This window comes from Leptopilina heterotoma, unplaced genomic scaffold (genome assembly GCF_015476425.1).
Source record: "Leptopilina heterotoma isolate Lh14 unplaced genomic scaffold, ASM1547642v1 Lhet_397, whole genome shotgun sequence".
NCBI lineage: Eukaryota > Metazoa > Arthropoda > Insecta > Hymenoptera > Figitidae > Leptopilina > Leptopilina heterotoma.
This window is the reverse complement of record NW_025111062.1, coordinates 273,437-297,342: the sequence shown is the minus strand read 5'-3', so window position 1 is coordinate 297,342 and position 23,906 is coordinate 273,437. Positions and strand designations below refer to the sequence as shown.

The 23,906-nt window shown below is 23.9% G+C and overlaps 1 protein-coding gene across 3 annotated transcripts in view; it reads left to right on the top strand.

The window, feature by feature from the left end:
- LOC122506134 (serine/arginine repetitive matrix protein 2) overlaps positions 1 to 23,906 on the top strand; it is a 32,904-nt gene that overhangs the window by 3,010 nt on the left and 5,988 nt on the right. For 2 of the 3 annotated variants that reach the window (XM_043618137.1, XM_043618136.1), the window contains exons 4-8: positions 10,677 to 10,985; positions 15,543 to 15,668; positions 15,763 to 15,838; positions 16,590 to 16,645; positions 18,338 to 20,461. In XM_043618137.1, the coding sequence (XP_043474072.1) occupies positions 10,677 to 10,985; positions 15,543 to 15,668; positions 15,763 to 15,838; positions 16,590 to 16,645; positions 18,338 to 20,461 (2,691 nt within the window). Of the gene's footprint in view, positions 1 to 3,408; positions 3,705 to 10,676; positions 10,986 to 15,542; positions 15,669 to 15,762; positions 15,839 to 16,589; positions 16,646 to 18,337; positions 20,462 to 23,906 lie in introns of those variants that run through there. The other variant, XM_043618138.1, reaches the window with a different exon arrangement.

Sequence of the window (23,906 nt, the reverse complement as noted above, 5' to 3'; positions counted from 1 at the left end):
ACCGCCGAGAAAGTAATAATGCTGGATTTTAAAATCTTTGCTTCTCCTTCGTTCTGAATTTTAATATCGAAGTTCGAAATTCGGGTAGTTCGTTTTCACCGAGTCTAAATCCTTCTCGTATTAAAGATGTAAATTCTCGTTCAGTTTCTCTAAGTGTAAAATTTCTAGCCGAAAGAAAAGAAAAAAGTTTAAATTGTTTATAAATTAAAATATCGTTTTTGTATTTACGAAAGTGTTAAAATTTATAAAAATTATTTTTTTAAGTCAATTGTATTTAAAAGACTAGTTTTTAGAAGCTTTTTAAATACAAAAGTATTAAAATTATTAAAAATTATTTTCCGTAAAGTCAATTGTGTATTTAGAAGCTTTTTTAAAAGAATATTTAGAAGAATTTTGAAAAGAGTATTTACAAAATTTGTTGAATAATTAAAAGAAAAAAGGAAGAATTTAATATTATTTTAGCAATGGAAGGAAATTGATTTTGACGAAAGTAATAATGTTCATCTTTTGCCGCCCCCGAGCACTCCGGGGGGGGGGGACGACAGACGATGGTTGCATATGGGAGATATTGACTTCGTTTGGCGCCGGCGCCTCTCAACGAGAAGAGGAGAAAAGAGGATGGGCAGCAGCAATCGCTTTCTCTCCCAAAAAGGGGATGATATGGTGGAGGACGACGAGAGAAATTATTGTAAGGCAAGGGGGGTTTTGCCCTCCTCTTTCTCTCTTCTCTCCGAATATTAGAGATTTTGCCTCAGTATGAGAATGGACCGATGTCGCGACGTCACGCGTCGCCCTTGTGGCAGAGATTTTTCTCGTAATTTAACCGACTAGTTTAAAAACTAGTCAACTTCCGATCATGTAGCACTCTCGACAAAAGCGAGTCATTCACAAAATCACTCAAGTCTTCCATTAGTGTTTAAACAATTTATCTATAGAGTTAGTTTTTAAAATCGAAATAATCGCGTGAATATTCGCTCTAAATTCAAAATCGACGATTTTATATTTCAAGAAGAGAAGATGGTATAAACAGGTAAATTAAGAAGAAATTGGGAAAATAAAGGAGGGACCGAAAAAATAAAGAAGAGACAGAGAAAATAAAGAAGGAACAGAGAGAATAAAGAAGGAACAGAGAAAATAAAGAAGAAGCTGGGAAAATAAAGAAGAGCCAGAGAAAATAAAGAAGAAACAGAGAAAATAAAAAAGAAGCAGAAAAAATAAAAAAGAAAATTGTAAATTGAGAAAAAAGGAAATTTTTCAACTAGAGTATAAAAGAGTCGAGAAAGAATTAAATCCACGTGTCTCCAGTAATTAGACTAAGATATTAATTAAGGATATTTAAGAAAAAATTTTTTGGATTGTGCCTGAGGTCCAACGTCTTCCATTAAAAAATAAAGAATAAAAAAAGAAATTTTTCAAACGAAAATTAGTAATTTCTACTAATCTACCAATTAAGATATAGTAAATTTTCACAAATATTTAAAAGAAATCGAGACAAATTATAAATTCCATAAAGTGAATTTTTTTCCCCCAAATATTTCCAATATTTCGAGATAATATCAACTGTGAAATTGTGAAAAGAATTTAACTTTAAAATCAAGAAAGAATATATTTTTAATAAATCTAAATATTACCAACAATTTTAAGCGAGAATTTTCGCAAGAATAATTTTTTGAAATTCAAAGTCATTCGAGAATTTGAAAAATTGGTTTCGAAAAATTTTTATCAAGAATTTTTGAAATTCAAAAGAGTTTGAGAATTTAAGAAATCAGAGACGAAAAATTGTATTATTTCCAAGAATTTTTACGAGAATAAATATTTGAAATTCAAAGTGATTCGAGAATTTGAAAAATTGGTGTCGAAGATTTTTAGTATTTCCAACAATTTTCACGAGAATATTTTTGAAATTCACAAGAGTTCGAGAATTCAGAAAAATCAGAGACGAAAAATTTTACAATTTCCAAGAATTTTCACGAGAATAAATATTTGAAATTCAAAGTGATTCGAGAATTTAGAAAAATTGGAGCCGAAAAACTATTTGAAAATTTTCACGAGAATAATTTTTGAAATTCAAAGTGATTCAAGAATTTGAAAAATTGGAGCCGAAGATTTTTATTATTTCCAATAATTTTCACGAGAATATTTTTGAAATTCAAAAAAGTTCGAGAATTTGAATAATCAGAATCGAATAATTTTACTATTTCCAAGAATTTTCACGAGAATAAATATTTGAAATTCGAAAAGAGTTCGAGAATTGGAAAGATTCTGAAATAAAATTGCTGAAAATAATTGAAGAATATTATCAAGAATTTGAAAATTCAAGAGCATTGCAAAATTATCGCCCAAAAAAAAAAAAAAGAAAAATTGTCGAAAATAGAAAATTTCTCACCAGAAAAAACACTGAAAAATTGTCTCCAGAAAAAAAAATTATTAAAAATAGAAAATTCGAGAGCATTGAAAAATTTTCACCAAAGAAAAAAATTTGTTAAAAATAGAAAATAATAAAAATAAAGAAAAAATTTTCAAGAGGAGGAAAAAAAGATTTTTTGTGAAATAATTTGACAATTGAAAGTTAAAATGTAGAAAGAACTAGTGAGATATCATGATAGAGAGTTTTTTTTCGCCTGAGCTTTTTAGTAAGATTGTGAAAGCTTATGAAAGCAGAGGCACGATATTACAAAAGACAGACTGCTATAAGTAGGAAGGAAACTATTATATCCCCTTCTACTTCTCACTCACAGTCGCAGTGGAAAATTCTCCCTCAATGTAAAGTTCAAATTTACAACAAAAACCAATTTTCAACAAACTTGGAATGAATAAATCACGATAATCTCATTAAATTGGAAATGGAAATTGCAATTGGACTAATAAATTGCCTAATTGATTTGCTAATTATCAATTGGGAAATATTCGAAAAAGTAATTATTTTATCAACAGGATATTTATATTGATATTTAATACTATTCAGCACTATATTGATATTTATCACTGTCTTGATACTAAATTTGTTACTGATAGAAAAATCCTATTGATACGAAATTGACATTGAAAAAAAAATTGACAATGATAAAAAATTAATGTTAATACTAAATTGACATTGATATTAATTTGATATTTATACTCAATTAATATTTATACTAAATGGATATTTATACTAAATTGATAATGATACAAAAATGATAATGATAAAAATGATAATGATACTAAATTAATATTGACAACTAAATTAATATTGATACGAAATTGATATTGATATTTATATTGATAATTATTACGATTATAACATAAAAATATATTTATTACAATTACAGTATAAAAATATATTTATTACGATTATAGTGTAAAAATATATTTATTACGATTATCATAATATAAAAAAAAAATATATTTATAAAGAAAAATCGTATCAATAAATTAAATTGAAATTACGAGCGAATATCAATGACAATGGCAGCGACAAATCAAGTAATAAAGACGGCGAGAGGACGAGGCCCAGCGGATGGTAGGGCATTTTTTGAGAGACTCTGGCGAGGGAATTTCTTTCTCGATCGACAAAAAGTTTGCAAACGTTCGCGAAAACGTAAAGTTCAGGCCAAAAATGCAGGCAGAAAAAAGGCACAGAACAACAAACAACATTGTTGTTGTTGTCAGAGAATTCAACTTCACCTGCTGGCTGGACGACGAAACAACATTCGTTCCGTTGTTAGGTGATTACTATTCTTATTGTTACTTCTTTTTAGATATTAAAATATAAATATTGATATAATTAGTGAGAATTCTATTTTTTATTGGAAAAAATTTTTATTGAAAAAAAATAAAATTCTTTTCATGAAAGAAATTTTTCTTCTTCAAAAATTTCTTTTCAGAAAAGAAATTCTTCTGCTTCAAAATTTCTTTTTATGGAAGAAATTCTTTTTCTTTAAAAATTTATTTTTATAAAAGAAATTCTTCTTCTTAAATTTCTTTCTATATAAAAGAAAATCTTCTTAAATTTCTTTCTACAAAAGAAATTCCTCTTCTTAAATTTATTTTTAATTATTGGCTAATTCTTTTTCATTAACTAGTTATTTATTTAATTAATTGATTTTATTATCCATTTGATTTGTCATAAGATAATTAATTCATTTTGTGAAGTTTCAGACCTCGGAGACAGTGAATTTTTTCGATTATTTTCAAAAAGGCGACATTCCTCGATTTATTTTTGAAAAATGAGACTGCCACATATTACAAGGAAAATACATGTTTTTTGATAAATAAAAATGTCAAAAATTTGGAAAAGTTTAACTAAAATTCTTCTCCAAATTAATTATTTTTGATAATTTGAGGAAAAGTTTTCTGAGAATTCAATTATTTTAAAAAAGAGGAGAATTTGACTTAAAATGTGTTTAAAATTCAATTGTTTTCCATTAAAAATCAAAAGAAGAATCAAAATTCTTCAATTAGGTAATTCGTAAATTCAAATAATTGCTAGAAATTTGAGAATTAAAATTTTTCCAAAAAAAAAGTGGATTCGTCCGAATTTTGAATTAAAATTTTAAATTATTAAAAATTTAGACTTTTATAAAAAATTTTGATTTGAAATGTTTTTAAATTAAATTATGTCAATAAATTCAGCTATTAACTGTTAAAACTTTTGAATTAAAAAAAAAAATATTGAATAGTTAATAGCAAAATTTTAACTAAAATTCGTTTTCAAATAAATGATTTTTGGTAATTTTTGAATTCAATTATTTAAAAAAAAGAAAATTTGACTTAAAAATCCTCTAAAATTCAATTGCTTCCCATCAAAAATTTAGAAGGAAAATCAAAATTTTTCAATGAAATTAAATAATTTATAAATTTCAAGAATTTCAAGAAATTTCTGAATTACAATTTTTCAAAAAAATCAATTCATCTGAATTTTTAATTAAAATTATTAAAAGTTTGGAATTTTACAAAAAAATTCTACTTACTAACTCTTCCACTACTTATTCAATAAAAAAAAAATATTGAAGACTTAATAGCAGAATTTTAAAAAATTTTAAACTAAAATTTGTTTCTAAATCAATTATTTTTCATAATTTTATTCTCTTGTTTTCGATTAAAATTTAAAAAGAATGAAAATTTTTGAACTAAATTTTGAATTATTTTGAATTTGAATAATTTTTTAATTAAAATTTTTCAAAAAAAAAAGAAAGGAATTCGTACGAATTTTGAATTAAAATTATTGAATACTGTAATAATTATAAACAGAGATTTATTAAAATAATTTAATTTCAAAAGATTCGAAAAGATTTCAAATAAAAATTTTTAATTAATCAATTCTCCTTAATTTTGAATAATTTTAATTAAAAATTCTGACGAATTAAATTTTTTGAAAAGTTTAATTAAACAAAATTCTATAGAATATTAGTTTCTGTAAAATTTTAATACAAATCTTTTTGAATTCAATTGAATTTTAGAATAAATATTCTAAAATTTAATTAAATTCAAAAAGATTTGTATTAATTGAAAAATTCTCAAATAATTAAAATTTGGTGCAATTGATTTGAAAACAATTGAAAATTTAGAAGTATTTTAAAATATATTTTCTTTTCTTTTTAATAATTTGAATTCTCGAGAAATTTTTTTTGTCGAAATTATCAAAAATAAATTAATTTAAGAAAAGAATTTTAGTTGAAAATTGAAGAAAATAATTGCATTTTTTAAGAAGTTACATTTTAGCAACTTTTAGAAATAACCAGAAGGTTTTAAAAATAATTTTTTGATATCAATAATTGATGTAGAAGTTTTAATAATAATAATAATAGATTTTTATTATTTATTTCTAAAAAATTATTAAACTTTCGAATAATAAAATTTTAGTATTTAAATATTTAATCTGGAAAAATTATTCAAGTTTTTGAATAATTTAATTTAAAAATTCTGAAAAATGATTTTTTTTTAATATAAAATTATTGTAATTAAAATTTTTTCCAAAAAAAAATTATCAAACAATTAAAAGTTGGGAATAAAATTTATAAATTTTTTTTTATTTTTTTCAACATTAAATCATTGTTTTTGTTCCTTAAAGTCGATCCGAAGCCTGAAATTTCTAATTTGAAATTACGCAAGTGTGATTAAACGTGAAAAATTGAAGTTTCTAGATAAATAATAATAGTTTTGATGAAATTGGATTTATTAGGGGGATTTAGATTTCTATGGTCGAACGTATGTTCTTGATACTTTGTCATTCACACTCGAGAGAGGTATTCGATATTCTTTGGGGTTGAAATTCCCCTTTGATTTATCCGAAGCCTTAGAAAATAAAATTTAATAGTTGACTTATTTTTATTATATTATTTAAATTTTTTTTTTATTTAAAATTATTAATTAGGTATTTTTATTTGAAAATTTTTTTATTTATTTATTTAATTATAAACTGGTCACAACTCTTCGTATTATAATTTAATAATTATTATTTAACAAAATATGTTTCTCAGTGTTAAACGAAAATTGGAAAATCTTGGGTACAGTAAACTTTTCTATAATTAGAATTGTTTTATTTTTTTTTAAATATAATAAAAAAAATAAAAATATTTGCTATACATCCCATAATGTCTTATAGGGGAAAAGTAGAACATGTCAATATGTGTTAAACTTGTAAGGTTTCGATTATCCTTTGGTTAAATCATGCAAATAAAATCAAGGTATTAAAACAGAGTATTTTTATTTTTTATTCATATATTTTGGAATTTTAATTTAAAATTTATAATAAACTAATTTTTGTTACTACTTTTTTAGAAAAATAGGTACTTTTTCAATAACTTTATTTCCTTCTTTATTATTTAAATTTTTTTGTTTTTAATTTTTTTTATTCTTTTTTTAATTTATCTTTATTTTTTTTTACAAATTTCTTTTTTGATATTTTTATTCATTTATATTTTATTATTACTTTTTTTCACGGTTTTATTTGGAAAAAATAATTGTTTTTCCCCTTTATTTCAATATATATATATATTTTTATTTGGCAGATTTCCTTCAAACTTTTTTTCAATATTAATGTACCGTAAAAATAATTTTTCCCACCCTCTTCAACTATCAGTTATCTAAATCCGTCAGTGACATGCTCCTCAATCAAAAAATGACATATTGATTCTTTATTTTATCAAAAATTGAATGACATTTGCAGAACTCGATTAGCATTCGAATATTGATCCAGAATATTTTATATGTGCAACTTTTTTTTTCTTGCTTTTATAATTCTTTCGAGAAATTTTATTATTAGATTTTTTGTAAACAATTAAATTTATTTGACAAATTTTTATAAATTTCTTGAAAATAATTTAGTGTTTAAAAATATTTATTCTTACTGAAAATTTTGAAAATTAAATAATTGAAATTTACAATGAATTTTATTAAAACTTTTGAGAATATGTAATTTAATTATTTTCAAAAATTTTATTAAAATTCATTAAAAAATTTCAATTATTCTCATAATTAACAATATTTATCACACGAATTCAATTATTTTCTAAAGTAATAAAATTCAATTATTTTCAAAAATTTTAATAAAATCCATTGCAGAATTTCAATTATTTTCAAAAGTAATAATATTCTACGCAAAAATTAAATATTGTTCAATATCTACTATTTTCATAAAATTTACCAAAAGAATTTAATTATTTAAAAAAAAATTTAATAAAATTCTACAAAAACTTTGAATTATTTTCAAACAATAATAAAAATTCCACAAGAATTTCATTAATAACAAATTTTTTTTATAAATTTCTTCGCAATTATTCAATTATTTTCATAAATAATAAAATGAATAAAATTTTTAAGGGGATTCAATTATTTTCGTAAATATTAAAATTAAATAAAATCTTTTTAGGAATTCAATTATTTTCAATAGAATTTTAATCGAATTCCTCGAAAAAATTCTTAAAAATTTTATTAAAATTCGTCCAAAGAATTTAATTATTTAAAAATTTGTTGATAAAATTTTTAATAGAAATTGAATTCCAAGAAACATTCAATTATTCAATAAATTATTTATTTGCATTTTATTTCTATTTAAATAATTGAATTCTGGTAGAATTTTCTCATAAACATTGATTTAAAAATAGATTTCAGTTAAAATCGCTTAGATTATAATAATTGAATTCTTTTGAAGAATTTCATTAAAATTTTTAAAATAATTGAATTTCATCGAGACATTTTTTTAAAATTGTCTTAAAAATAATGGAATTTCTACAAAAAAAAAGTTTTATCAAAACTTTTTAAAATGTTTGAATTTCTGCTAAAATTCTGATATTTTTGAAAATAATTGAATTCTTGCGAAGAATTTTATTAAGACTTTTGAAAAGTAATTGAATCTCTGCAAAGATTTTTATTATTTTACGAAAATATTTAAATTCTTGCGAAAAAATTTTATTAAAATTTCTGAAAGTAATTGAAGATTTGCTAAGAATTTTGTTATTTTTAATTTATGCCAAGAATTTTATTAAAATTTTTTAAAATAATAGAATTTCTGTTAATTTTTTACAAGAATTGAATTATTTTTGAAAATTTTAATAAAATTCTTCGCAAGAATTCAATTATTTTCATAAATAATAAAACTTAATGCAGAATTTCAATTTTTAATACAATTTTTATCGAATTTTGTTGAAAAATGTAATTATTCTGAAAAATTTTATTAAAATTCGTTGATAGAATTCAATTATTTGAAAATTTGTTGATAACGATTTTTTATGGGAATTGAATTTTAAGAAACGTTCAATTATTCAATAAATTATTTATTTGCATTTTATTTTTATTTAAATAATTAAATTCTAGTAGAATATTGTAATAAAAATTGATTTTCATTTCATAAAAATGAATTTCAGTTAAACTTTTAGATAATAGAATATTAAATGCAATAGAGCGTGAATAACTGAATTTTGAAATTAATTTTTTTGAAAAAGTTTAATTGAGTTTTTTTAATATTATTTTTAGTTTCTATTTTTTAATATTTATTTAATTAAAGAATTTACGAATAATTGAAATTTCGTAAAATTGAATATTGTAAAGAAATGAATTTGAAAATTGTCAAAGAACTTTTTCGATAATTATTAAAAATATTCGATATAAAGAAGAATTTTATATAAAAATTGTTAAAAATAATAATTGAATTGATAATGATTTTAATTATTATAAATTATTTTTATTAATAATTATTATAAAACATGAAGAAATCGATGACTTCGAATCGAAGACTCGGAGTTATTGATTTCTTCATGTTTTATAGTTATGAAAAATTGAATTTCTAGTTTTAAGTAAAATGTTCTTAAAATAATTTCCTCTCTCGATTTCAATTAGGAAAGGAAGAAGAAAAATGATTGTTAGTTTCTAGAAGAGAAGTGGTGGTAATGACTCATGAAGATAAGTTTTTTTTTTTTTTTGCACATGCGTGATTTATAATCTATGATCAGTTTCCTTTTTATAATATATTCCCCCCTCTGCCCCCGCGTTTGCTTGGTCATTTGTAAGTGGTATATAGGGGTGAAAAGAGATGCTAGGAAAAGAGAACAGCTGGATTGTATTGATCCATCGTACGAGCTGTAGTTTAAGGGTGGCTCTGCCTGGCTTTACGTTCAGTTTTCTCCACACTAGCCGATCAGTGTGTTATGTCATTTCTTCATTCATATTATTTAACGAGTTTGTAATTTTTCTCGTCAAGATAACAAAAAATTATTTCTATTCTTTCATTGTTTTGTCAAATAATTTCTAAACGATAATTTCCACAAAAAATCGTCGTCGTCGTCGTCATCGTCGATTATTGACAACGTCCACATGGATTGGTTTCAGTGACATTAGAGAAATTCACAGGTTTCTTTAAAGATGACTGTGAAAATCTCGACTCGGTACGTCGATTTAAATCGCTCTTTAAATCCCTTGTTTTCATTTTCAATTACTTTTATTTTTAGTTGATTTTTTAATTTTCTTACTATTTTTCTTTTTTCACTAATTTGTATTTTATTCTTAAGGATTTAAAACTATTTATAAGGAAAACTCAAATTTCTAATGAAATAAATTCCAATTCAATAAATTTTTATAATAATTTAATTATAAATATAAAATTAAATGATAATTTAATTAATTTTTGAATTTCTCCTTCTGAATTCTTGTAAAGTATTTATCGACAAATTTTAAAAATCAAATCATTTGAAGGATTTTATCAAAAGTTTTTAATATAATTTAATTCTGTCGAGAAATTTAATTAAAAGTTATAAAATAATTAAATTCTATTCAAAATAATTGAATTCTTGCAAAGAATATTATTATTTACGAAAAAGAATCGAATTCTTCAAAAGAATGTCATTCAAATTGTACTGAAAATAATTTAATTGTTTTGAAGAATTTATTTGAATTTTTTTTTGAAAATACTGGAGTTTTTTTTCTTTTAATTATTTTGAAAGTAAAAGAAAAGTTTTAGAAATTTTGAAAGTAATTGAATTTTATAAAGAATTTCTTTTAAGTTTTTAAAATAATCGTGATTATTATGAATTTCACCTAATGAATAATTTTATTGTTAAATTTTATTTAAATTATTGAGATAAAATTAAATTCTTTTAAACAATTTTATTGTTTTTTGATTTTGAATTGAATTGAAAAAAGAAAAGTTGAAAGAAAGAAATTTATTAACGTGTAATTAATTTTTGTTTTCTTTTTTTTTGCAGTGTTCGAGAAACGCATCAAATTGCGGAGGCGCAGCAGGAGAAAAATGCAATGCTGCGACAAGCTTTTGGAATATCGGAATATTTTATGGAAGGCAGCAGTTTAGATCCGGAGCGTCATGCACGTGAGGCTGAAGCAAAAGCGGCTGCATTAGCGGCTGCAGCGGCCGCCGCTGCTAATAGTAAAGTTTACAAGATTGTTCGCACGCCGAGTCCAGTTCCCGAAGAAATAACAGTGCCGGAGAAAAAGGAAAAGCGAAAACGCTCGGGAAGCACGTCAAAGAAAAAGAAGAAGAAAAACAAAAAAGAACGGTAAATTCTTCAATTACGTCTCAAGTCGAAAAAGCCTCGAGTCGCTGAAACTTTTGTTGCCTAATTGTCTTCTCTTCAATTGGCAAAAAATTATTCTCCTTGTCAATCTCCTCCAGTTTCTTATGTATATTTAATTTGGAATTTTAAATTTGAGAAAAATTGTGAATAACTTTTTCTATTTTTTGGAAAAATGAATCTTTAACGAAATTTCTTATTCAAAATTTACTTTCTTATTTCGAATTGAATCTAGAGAAAAAATTAAAATTCTAATTTTCTACCGGAATTTGGAAATTTTAATTAAGATTTTTTTAATTTAGAGAATTTGAAAATTTATAAATTCGCACCAAACTTTTTTTTTTTATTTATTTTCATTCATCAAAAATCATTTCTGTAAAAAATTAAAATTTCTTATTCCAAATTGCAATTTTTCGTATCAAAATTGAATTATTTAGTATAAAAATTTAAAAACAATTTAAAATCGAATTTTTCAGCTAATTTTTTTTTTTTTTTTGCTAAAAATATAAAAATCTATTTTCTAAAAAAGAAATGAAGAAAAAATTCGAAATTTGAAGAAATAAATGTTTGATTTTGAAATTAAAGAGGAATTTAATAGACAGCAATGGATCAGAAGATTCAAGGCTTCGAGACTAGATCCTTGTAGAGATCCTGAAAAACAAAAAATTCCCTTGAATGATTTTTTCTCCTTTACGATTCTTATAAACATTTCGATCATTTATTCCCTCGCTCTCCAATTGATTTGCTTGGACGGTTACTGACTCATAAGTCTCATGTATATCACCTACTATTTCATATCCCAAACACCTTTCTCTGTTTCAAACAGAACTGAGGAGGACTGAGTGCCTACTGAGTAGGCCAAGTAGGTAAGTGTGGTGTCGCGTCTAATTTCCTCAGTTTTAAAAAAATCTCTCTTATTTCTTAAAAAGACAAAAAACAGTAAAAAAAAAAATAAAAAATAAAACTATTTCTCTATGGAACAATATCGATTCGAATAAAAATAAAAATTATTGGTTTATTTTGATTAAATATTAAATTAATGATTTAATTAAATTTAATTAAATTAAATATTAAATAAATCAATTTACGAGAATTTGAAAAGAAAAATTGTTTCGAGCAGGAAAGAAAGTCCAATCAAAATTATTCAAAATAATTGAATTTTTGCGCAGAATTGTTATTAAAATTCTTTAAAATCATTGAATTCATACAAAAAAGTTGATAAATTTATGAAAATAATTGAAATCTTACTAAAAATTTAATTAAAACTTTTAATAATAATTGAATTTTTTGCAGGAATTTAATTAAAATTGTATTAAAAATATTTCAATTTTCATAAAGAATTAAATCAAAATTTTTCAAAATAATTTAATTTCTTGCGAAGAATTTTATTAATTTCTTTAAAAATAAGTTAACTCTTACGAATAAAATAAAGTTAAAATAATATTATTTAAAATATTTAAATTTTCATAAAGAGTTTTATCAAAATTATTCAAAATAATTGAATTTTTGCGAAGAATTGTTATTAAAATTCTTAAAAATCATTAAATTCGTACGAAAAAGTTGATAAATTTATAAAAATAATTGAAATCTTACTAAGAATTTAATTAAAATTTTTAATAATAATTGAATTTTCTTCAGGAATTTAATTAAAATTTTATTAAAAATATTTCAATTTTCATAAAGAATTAAATTAAAATTTTTCAAAATTTAATTTTTTGCGAAGAATTTTATAAAAAAAATAATTGAATTCTTTTGAACAATTTTTATTGAAATTGTTTTGAAAATAGAAATTTAATTCCTGACAAGAATGTTATAAATTAACAACTTTTTTTAATTATTGAATTCTTTCCAGTAATTTTATTACAATTTTTGTAATTAAATAAATTCTTTTAAAAAATGTTATTAACTTTGAAAATAATTGAAATTTTGGTATAAATTTTTTTAGATTCTACGAAAATTAAGTGAAATAATGAATTTTACCAAAAATTTTACAAAATATAATTGAATCTCTGCGAAGAATTTTATTATTGAAGAAAAGAATTAAATTTTTTCAAAAGTATATAATTAAATTTTTTTCATATAAAGAATTTTATTGAAATTCTTTATAAATTAATTAAATTCCTGTGGAGAAATTGATTAATTATGAAAATAATTCAATTCTCAATAAATAATTTCTGCGCAGAATTTTATTGATATTCTTTGAAATTTCTGTGAAAAATTCTTATAAATTTATGAAAATAACTGAAATTAAAAATATTTCAATTCTCATGAAGAATTTAATAAAAAATTTTCGAAAGAATTGAATTGTTGCGAAGAATGTTATCAATTTTTAAATAAAATAATTAAATTCTTTTGAGAAATTTTATTAAAATTTTTTTAAAATAAATGAATTCTTTCGAGAAATATTATTAATTCTAAAAATAATTGAAATTTTATTCAAAATTTGTATTCAAATTCTATGAAGTGAATTCTTATCAAGAAATTTTACCAAAAAAATTTTCAAAATTATTTAATTTTTGCGAAGAATTTTATTATTTAGAAAAAGAATTATTTCAAAGTATTTAATTAAATTTTTTTCTTATAAAGGTTTATGGAAATTTATTTATGGAAATTTTTCAAAATAATAAATTTTTTGCAAAAAATTTATTACTGAAATTCTTTAAAATAATTACAAATATTTTAAATAAATTTAACTGTTATATTATTTGCAATTTGAAAAATCGACATCGTTCAAAGTTTTTAGTATTAAATTTTCTTTTTTACTAGAAAAACAATTTTTAATGGACATTCTTTGAAATTAAAAATTAAAATAAATTGAAATTCTTTTCGTGATTCTTTTTTTTTTTCTTTTTTGATAAATTCGGGCACTTATATTATAGTAGCCAACGAGCCATCGAAATAAATGTTTGCTAACAAATTGAATATATATATATAAATTAAAAAATTTATCAAATCCATAATTTGATAATTATAATTATTAATTTTTCAAATCAAAGAGAAAAAAAAAATTTGTTGTCATTTGTTTATTTTTGTTTCGAAGCTTTCGAATGAATAATTTGAAAATTTGCGCTAAAATTTACGGAAAGTTTACAAAAATAGAATAATAATAAAATTTGTGCAAAAAAATATTCGAATAATTTTAAATGGATAATTTGTTAATTGTAAATTTAGAAATTAATTTTTTCAAATTAAAGTCAATTTTGACAATTAAAGGCAAAGATTGTTTACAACATTAGGCAAACATTTATTTAAATATCGCTCACAAAACAATTTTGTTGGAGAATTGAATTATTTATCTTTGTTGTTGTTTATCGATAAAGCCTGTTGTTAATGTCATATCTCTATTTTTTTCTGACAAGTCCGTCCCTATCGATGGTTATCAAGGTAATACTAATCCCATATTATATCAATACTCCTCATATTTTTTACGTACTTGTCATTTGTAATATTTTTGGAAGATGTGATTTTTTTAAAGCAATTATTGTCTTAATTATACTCGAAATTTTTTTCTTCTTCTCTTCCTTCCTTTATGATGGAAAATTATTTAATTAAAATGAATTTTATAGAACTTACTTTAATTTAAAATGAATTTTATAGAATTTAATTTAATTAAAATGAAATTTAATGAAAAAATCACCTGACAAATTGCATCTTTCAAAAAAAAAAAAAAAAAATGCTGTTTTTGTAGTTGATTTCTTAGCTGTAGCCCAAAGTGTTGCAAATTATCGTGAAAATGCAGTGAATAAAATTCTTATCACGAGCACACTCAATTAAAATCTTATATTCATAATAAATATTTGACAATTTCTTTTAAATCAATTCATTGTGCAATAAATATAGAGGGGATGTGAACCATTTTGAAAATTTCACAAAAAAAAATCAATAGGATTTTTTTCATTTAACCATTCGAATAATATTCAAACTCAAAAGAATTTTTTTCTACTCTTATTGAATTTTTTTGAATTAAGAAGTCAATATTGTATTTAAATTTTAATTCATTTTACCGAATAAAATTATTGAATAAATATTAATGATAAAATCATAAAATCATAATGATTATAATTTGGTTGCGAAATTTGTGAAATTTTTCTCGAAAGTTAAGAATAAAGACAATTTTTCTTTTTAATATTTGTGTATCAGAATCGATAGGAACATCACTTGAAGATGAAAAATGTAAAAAATAAATCATTCGATATCAATTTCACTATTGTGTTTATATTTTTCGAGTTGTTTTCTTCTCTCTTGAAATTCAATAAAATTCAGATAATTTACTATCAATTTTTCAAAGTGCAATTTTTTTTTACTCTCCATCTTAGATTAAAGTTTCGATTACAAAAAAAAAAAAAAATCATTTGTCCACAAAGGTTTAGTACAAATAGCTTTTATATTGTCAGCACAAGGTTCGCACTTGTTAAACATCAGGAAGACGTCCATTGCAAGTTTACAAACTTTTTAAATATTTGCAATGTCGAAAAATGAAATTTTTGTTAACTTTCCCAATTCAATGACACTTTGAATAATTTTCATTTGATTTTGTAATAGGTCCGAGTCGCCGAAAGCCAGTAAAAAGAAAGAAAAAACGAAGAAAAAGAAAAAGGAAAAGAAACACAAAAAGGCTGAGACTAGTTCGTCTGATAATGAATCGAGTGATGATAGCGATGATAGCAGGTAATTTTCGACAAATTAGAAATTCGATTAATTCGATTAAAATTAAGAAATTAAATTTTTTAAATAAATTTTTACATTTAACTTTCTTTTTCAGTTCCTCAGAGGTTGAGTCAAAGAAGAAGAAACGCAAGAAGAAGAAATCAAAGACAGAATCGAAAGAAAAATCGGAGGTAGGAAACACAGGTCTTTTATTTTACCGAAAGTAAAGAAAAGAAAAAGAAAAGAATTTTTTTTAATTAAAAAGAAACATTTTTCTATTTATCTTGGCACGAAATTCGGGCGCATGCAAAAACTTAGTTCCAGTTTTTTTTAAAAAATATTTATCCATAATTAGCCTATCGATATTTTTTTTTTTAAATTATAAAATTCTCTGTTGTCACCTGTCCATGAAATTGCATGAATCATTGCTTCTTAATTTTTTTTGTAAAACAAACTAAAAAAACCAAAAAAAAAAACTAATTTGAAAGTTAACGATCATTATTTCAAAATGTAAATCTCAGTATTGTTTGTAATTATCAGCGCCATTTGACAGGATATATTCCCTGAGTGAGTACCCGATATGCCGCTACTCAATGTAATAATAATTTCGTAAATTAATTCTCGTTTTTAAAAAAAGAAATTTTGCGACTCTTGTACATTTTTTCACTTGTTTTGTGTCAAGCACCAGTTAAAGCAAAATGAAAATGTTACTTAAATTGCAATAAGTGTGCGTATTTGATAAAAAAAAAGTTCTTTGAAAAATTACGTTTTCATTGTTAAGAAATATAAAAAAAAAATTTTTTCTTATCAAATAAGCAGACTTGAAAATTGAAAATTTTAAAATATATTTGACTTTATCGTGAAAATGCATGATGAGTGTTAATTAAAAAAAATGACGAAGTTCATTGAGAGATATTTATATTGTTTCTTTTTTTCTTTTAGAAAAAGAAGGCTGCTAGTAAAAGGAAACGACAGACTTCTGAAAGCTCCTCTGACAGGTGAGAATTTTTTTGTTATTTTGTATTCAGGCTTCGTACTCATTTACTAAAAATCTACTAACTAAATGATTGCAGAAATTCAATTATTTTTAAAAGTAATCAAATTCTTCGCAAAAATTCAATTATGTTCAAAGGTTTTTTTAAATTCTCGTCAAAATTTCAATTATTTTTAGAAATATTAAAATTTTCAAAAATTTTAATAAAATCCATTGCATTGCAAAATTTTAATTATTTTCAAAAGTAATAATATTCTTCGCAAAAATTAAATATTATTCAATATCTACTATTTTCATAAAATATACCAAAAGAATTTAATTATTTAAAAAAAAATTTAATAAAATTCTACAAAAACTTTTAATTATTTTCAAAAAATAATAAAAATTTCACAAGAATTTCATTAATAACAAAATTTTTTTTATAAATTTCTTCGAAATCATTTAACTACTTTCATAAATAATAAAATTTTTACCAGGATTCAATTATTTTCGTAAATATAAAAATTCTTTTTAGGAATTCAATTATTTTCAATAGAATTTTAATCGAATTCCTCGAAAAAATTCTTAACAATTTTATTCAAATTCGTCCAAAGAATATAATTATTTAAAAATTTGTCGATAAAATTTTTAACAGGAATTGAATTCCAAGAAACATTCAATTATTCAATAAATTATTTATTTTTGTATTTAAATAATTGAATTCTGGTAGAATTTTCTCATAAACATTGATTTAAAAATAGATTTCAGTTAAAATCTTAGATTATAATAATTGAATTCTTTCGAAGAATTTCATTAAAATTTTTAAAATAATTGAATTTTATCGAGAAATTTTTTAAAAATTGTCTTAAAAATAATTAAATTTCTACAAAAAAAAAGTTTTATCAAAACCTTTTAAAATGTTTGAATTTCTGCTTAAATTCTGATATTTTTGAAAATAATTGAATTCTTGCGAAGAATTTTATTAATACCTTTGAAAAAATAATTGAATCTCTGCAAAGATTTCTATTATTTTACGAAAATATTTAAATTCTTGCGAAAAATTTTATTAAAATTTCTGAAAGTAATTGAAGATTTGCTAAGAATTTTGTTATTTTTAATTTATGCCAAGAATTTTATTAAAATTTTTAAAAATAATTGAATTCCTGTTAATTTTTTACAAGAATTGAATTATTTTTGAAAATTTTAATAAAATTCTTCGCAAGAATTCAATTATTTTCATAAATAATAAAATTCAATGCAGAATTTCAATTTTTAATACAATTTTAATCGAATTTTGTCGAAAAATGTAATTATTATTAAAAATTTGATTAAAATTCGTTGATAGAATTCAATTAATTGAAAATTTGTTGATAACGATTTTTTATGGGAATTGAATTTTAAGAAACGTTCAATTATTCAATAAATTATTTATTTGCATTTTATTTTTATTTAAATAATTGAATTCTGATAGAACATTCTAATAAAAATTGATTTTCATTTCATAAAAATGAATTTCAGTTAAAATTTTAGATAATAATTGAATATTAAAAGCAATATAGCGTGAATATTTAAAATAATTGAATTTTGTAATTATTTTTTTTTAAAAAGTTTAATTGAGTTTACGATTCTATTTTTAACATCTAATCATCAAGTAGAATTGTTATAATATTTAATTTTCAAAATATCAATAATAAATATACGAAAAATTCTGTTTTAGTTCGATAGAGAAGCCGAAGAAATCGAAACACAATAAAGATCTCGATAAAACGGATGACAATGAAAAATCTGCCGCCCCTTCGAATAAATTGCCAAAGAAACAGGACAAGAGTCGCAATGAGAATCAAGAAGAAAAGAGAAAAAAGAAGGATTCACCAGCAAAGAAAATTGTCAATGAACAGCGTAAGGAACGATCGTCGCCAATTGTCGAGAAAATTACACACAAGAGTCCACGTCGCGAACGATCTCATTCGAGAAACAAAAGCGATCGTGGCCGATCACCGAGGCGACATTCAAGAAGACGCGCCTCCGCCGCCGCCTCACCATCCTCGAGAAGACGGCGAATTTCCCGATCGTCAAGACGCAATAATCGTTATTCATTGTCTCGCAGCAGGAGTCATTCGAGAATCGATCGCAATTATCGATCACGAAGGCGAGCCTCGCGAAGATCCCGTTCAATGTCACGTCGAAGATCCATTTCATGGCGTAGGTCCGAGTCACGAAGAAGATCTTATTCCCGAAGACGATCCGATTCACGCAGAAGATCCGAATCACGCCGAAAATCTAGATCCGAATCGAGAAAACGATCAACCTCCCGACGAAGATCAATGTCGCGTCAAAGATCAAGATCAAGGCACAGATCAAATTCCCGAAGACGTTCAAGATCGAGGCGACGTTCCTCTAATTCCCGGAGGCGATCAAAATCGCCGAGAAATAAAAGCAGAAGGGAAAGATCGAGGGAACGTCGTCGTTCTCGATCGACACTGAGTTATTCGCCGGTGAGAAAAAATCCCGAGCGATACGTCGATATTCTCCAGGAGGAGAAGAAGAAGAAGTCGCCGAGATCGCGATCAAGAAGCAAGAAAACGCAGATTGTCGCTCCGAGAGTGAGTCTACGTTCATCGAGCGAGGACGAGGGGCAAATTGTCGACGACGAGCCAAAGGAGGACGACGAGCAGCGACAGCGGGAAATCATCACCTTACGCCGCCTTCAATCGGGCCTCGCCGCAAAGGCCCGCGAATCTCTCGGCAAAAAAGTCATCAGTCCAATTAAAATTAAAATCGAGACCGAGAACATTCTCGACATCGCACTTCCAAAGGACGATCCTCTAAAGTCACTGCAAATTCCCGCTGGAAAATTTCCCCCAGAAAATGAAACTAATAAATCGAACGAAATGCAGAAAATGAATCAATTGAATCAAATGAATCAATTAAATCAATTGAATCAATTAAATCAACCGAATCAATTAAATCAATTGAATCAATTAAATCAACTGAATAAAGTGAATCAATTGAATCAACTGAATAAAGTGAACGAAATACATAAAATGAATCAACTGAACGAAATAAATAAAATGAGCGAAATTAATAAACTGAATCAACTGAATCAATTGAATCAACTGAACGAAATGAATAAAATTAGTAAAATCAACAAAATGAATATAATTCTCCCCCTGACGCTCCCGGCGATTCAATCACCAGTCTCGAGTCGCTCCCCGTCACCAGCTCTGCCCTTGACCCGGGAGGAAGCAATAATTAAAATCCGCTCACCATGCGAATCACCACCGAATTCTTCATCAACAAAATCCATCCACGAAATGGAATTAAAGACGAACAGTGGGATTTTTAATTCCTCGCCATCGCAATCGTCGAGGAAGCAAACAGCGTCTTCGCTGACACCCGCAGTGATGGGGAATAAAATAATTATCATCCCATCGTCGCCTTGTAATTCAAAGAAGAGTACACCTGACTCTAGGAAGAATTGCTCGCCGAGGGGAAAATCTTATTCGAGATCACGTTCAAGATCCTACACGAGATCATTGTCGCCTGGGAAGAGATCAAATCGTTCGCACTCTGGCTCGAGGGACGGTAGATTACGATCATTGTCAAAGGAGAGGAAATCAAGATCGCCGAGGAATCGTTCGCGATCACAGGAATCGGAGAAATTTGTCAAGAGATCATCGAGATCGAGGTCATCGTCGCGATCAAAGTCGAGATCTTTATCACGATCGAAGAAATCAAATTCACGATCGCCGGTGAAATTGAGATCGAGAAGTCGATCGCCGTCGAAGAAGTCGAGGAGTCGCTCACGATCTGGGTCGAGAAGTTCGCGATCTTCCATCAGGTATTTATATTTGAAAATAATAATTAACAATTAATTGAAAATAATAAATTAGAGAATAATCGAAATATTCTCTCCTCACGTAAATTTGGTATTTTCTTGAATTCTTTTTTTTTAATTTTCTTCCACAATTTACAAATTTTCAAAAATAAAAGTTGCAATTTTGGAAAAATAATTATTTTATCAATTATTTATTCTTTTATTTAAATAATTGAATTCTCGCAATCGAATTATGATAGAAATTGATTTAAAAAAGGAATTTTAGGCAAAAATTTTAGAAAATAATTTGAAAGTGTAAAAGTAGGATTTCTTTTTTAGAAATAAATAAATTTCAAAAGGTTTTACATTGACAGTATTTTGGAATTTTAATTCACAAGGACAAATAAATGACAATGAGTCAATTTTTTGAAATTATTTTCATAAGTAATAAAATTCTACGCGGAAATTCAATTAATTTAAATAGAATTTCAATAAAATTTTTTTAAACAATAATTGTATTTTTTTCAATAAATAACAAAATTCTTCTTAGGAACTCAATTATTATTTAATAAAATATAACAAAATTTTTCTCAGAAATTCAATTATTTTCAAAAATTTAAATCAAATTCTTATAAAAAATTTAAATATTACAAGAAATACTAAAATACTTCCCAGAAATTCAATTGTTTTCATAAATAAACAAATTATTTGCAGAAATTAAATTATTTTTAATAAAATTTTTCTCAGGAATTCAATTATTTAATAAATAATAAAATTATTCTGAGAAATTCAATTATTTTCAAAAATTTAAATCAAATTCTTATAAAAAATTCAAATATAATAATAAATACTAAAATACTTCCCAGGAATTCAATTATTTTCATAAATAATCAAATTATTTGCAAAAATTCAATTATTTTAAGGAAAATTTTTCTCAGTAATTCAATTATTTAAAAAATAATAAAATTCTTCTCAGAAAGTCAATTAATTTTAAAAATGTGAATCAAATTCTTAGCAAAAATCCAATTACTTCAAGAAATAATAAAATTCTTCTCAGGAGTTCAATTATTTTCAATAAATAATAAAATTCTTCTCAGTAATTCAATTATTTAATAAATAACCAAATTCTGCTCAGAAATTCAAATTACTTTAAAAAATTTCAATTAAATTCTTAGCAAATATTCTATTTTTTCAAAAAATAAAAAAAATTCTTGTCCATAATTCAATTATTTTCAAAAACTAGCCAAACTATCTGCGCGCAAGCGCGCGGGAATGTTGTATGAGGCTGCTTATTTTAAACAATTTAAAAAATTTTAAAGAAATAATTATTATAACCTAACAAAGAGATTTAACTAACTAAAATTCAAATAATTTCACTCAATGGTCTCAATTTAAATAGAATTTACATTACTAGACTTAAACTATGGCTAGAACAATTACAATTAGTATCTGGGTAATCTTTTGCATTGCTTATTTTATAAAGCCATTTTAGATTAAATACTTTTTAAAGAAATAATAATTATTACACACTGAAAAAAGTTTTACTTGAAATAGCGATAAGTTTCTCTAGAATAACGAAAGTATTAATTGAAGCACTGAAAAATTTCGCTACTAAAGTGAAATCTGTAGTTTATCCAGCTAAATATTTTTTGCCGTGCATAATGAAAAAAGAATTAAATTAACATCAGATTTTCTACATTCAAAAAAAACGAAATCAAATAGAAATTAATCATTTTACAACTTAACCAAATTCACCCCAGAAATCACTGAATTCGATAATTTAGAAGAAAGTCAGACAAAAGCAGGGTTCCTACAGAATCTGGAAATCATGGAAATCATGGAAATGGTATGGAATTTTTAAAAGGCTTCTGGAAATCAGGGAAATCATGGAAAAGGCCTGTAATTTTTAAAAAATTCTAAATTTTTTCCCTTTTCCATTTTTTTTCTTGAATAAAAATTCAAATAATAATGAAGCTAAATCCCATAAAAGAGAAGAAAAAATGTTGAATTTTAAGAAAATCGGATTTTTGAATTTTTGATAATTTTCGATAATTTTAGATTTTTTACCAAAGAGTCGAGAGTTCTAAATAAGTAAAGTATTTTCCTAAAGCACAAAAATAATGAAGCTAAATCCTATAAAAAAGAGGAAAAAATGTTGAATTTTAAGAAAATCGGATTTTTGAATTTTTGATAATTTTCATTAATTTTAGATTTTTTACTAAAGATTCGAGACAATTTAATAAGTAAAGTATTTTCCAAAAGCACAAAAATAATGAAGCTAAATTCTATAAAAGAGAGGAAAAAATGTTGAATTTTAAGAAAAACGGATTTTTGAATTTTTTCGAATTTTTGATAATTTTAGATTTTTTACCAAAGAGTCGAGACAATTTAATAAGTAAAGTATTTTACAAAAGCACAAAAATAATGAAGCTAAATTCCATAAAAAAGAGGAAAAAATGTTGAATTTTAAGAAAATCGGATTTTTGAATTTTTTCGAATTTTTGATAATTTTAGATTTTTTACCAAAGAGTCGAGAGTTTTAAATAAGTAAAGTATTTTCCTAAAGCACAAAAATAATGAAGCTAAATCCTATAAAAAAGAGGAAAAAATGTTGAATTTTAAGAAAATCGGATTTTTGAAATTTTTTGAATTTTTGATAATTTTAGATTTTTTACCAAAGAGTCGAGACAATTTAATAAGTAAAGTTTTTTTCAAAAGCACAAAAATAATGATGCTAAATCCCATAAAAGAGAGGAAAGAATGTTAAATTTTAAGAAATTCGGATTTTTGATAATTTTCGATAATTTTAGATTTTTTACCAAAGAGTCGAGACTATTTAATAATTAAGGTATTTTTCAAAAGCACAAAAATAATGAAGCTAAATTCCATAAAAAAAAGGAAAAAATGTTGAATTTTAAGAAAAACGAATTTTTGAATTTTTTCGAATTTTTGATAATTTTAGATTTTTTACCAAAGAGTCGAGAGTTTTAAATAAGTAAAGTATTTTCCTAAAGCACAAAAATAATGAAGCTAAATCCTATAAAAGAGAGAAAAAAATGTTGAATTTTAAGAAATTCGGATTTTTGAATTTTTGATAATTTTCGATAATTTTAGATTTTTTACCAAAGAGTCGAGACTATTAAATAAGTAAAGTATTTTCCAAAAGCACAAAAATAATGAAGCTAAATTCCATAAAAAAGAGGAAAAAATGTTGAATTTTAAGAAAAACGGATTTTTGAATTTTTTCGAATTTTTGATAATTTTAGATTTTTTACCAAAGAGTCGAGAGTATTAAATAAGTAAAGTATTTTCCAAAAGCACAAAAATAATGAAGCTAAATCCTATAAAAGAGAGGAAAAAATGTTCAATTTTAAGAAATTCGGATTTTTGAATTTTTGATAATTTTCGATAATTTTAGATTTTTTACCAAAGAGTCGAGACAATTTAATAAGTAAAGTTTTTTTCAAAA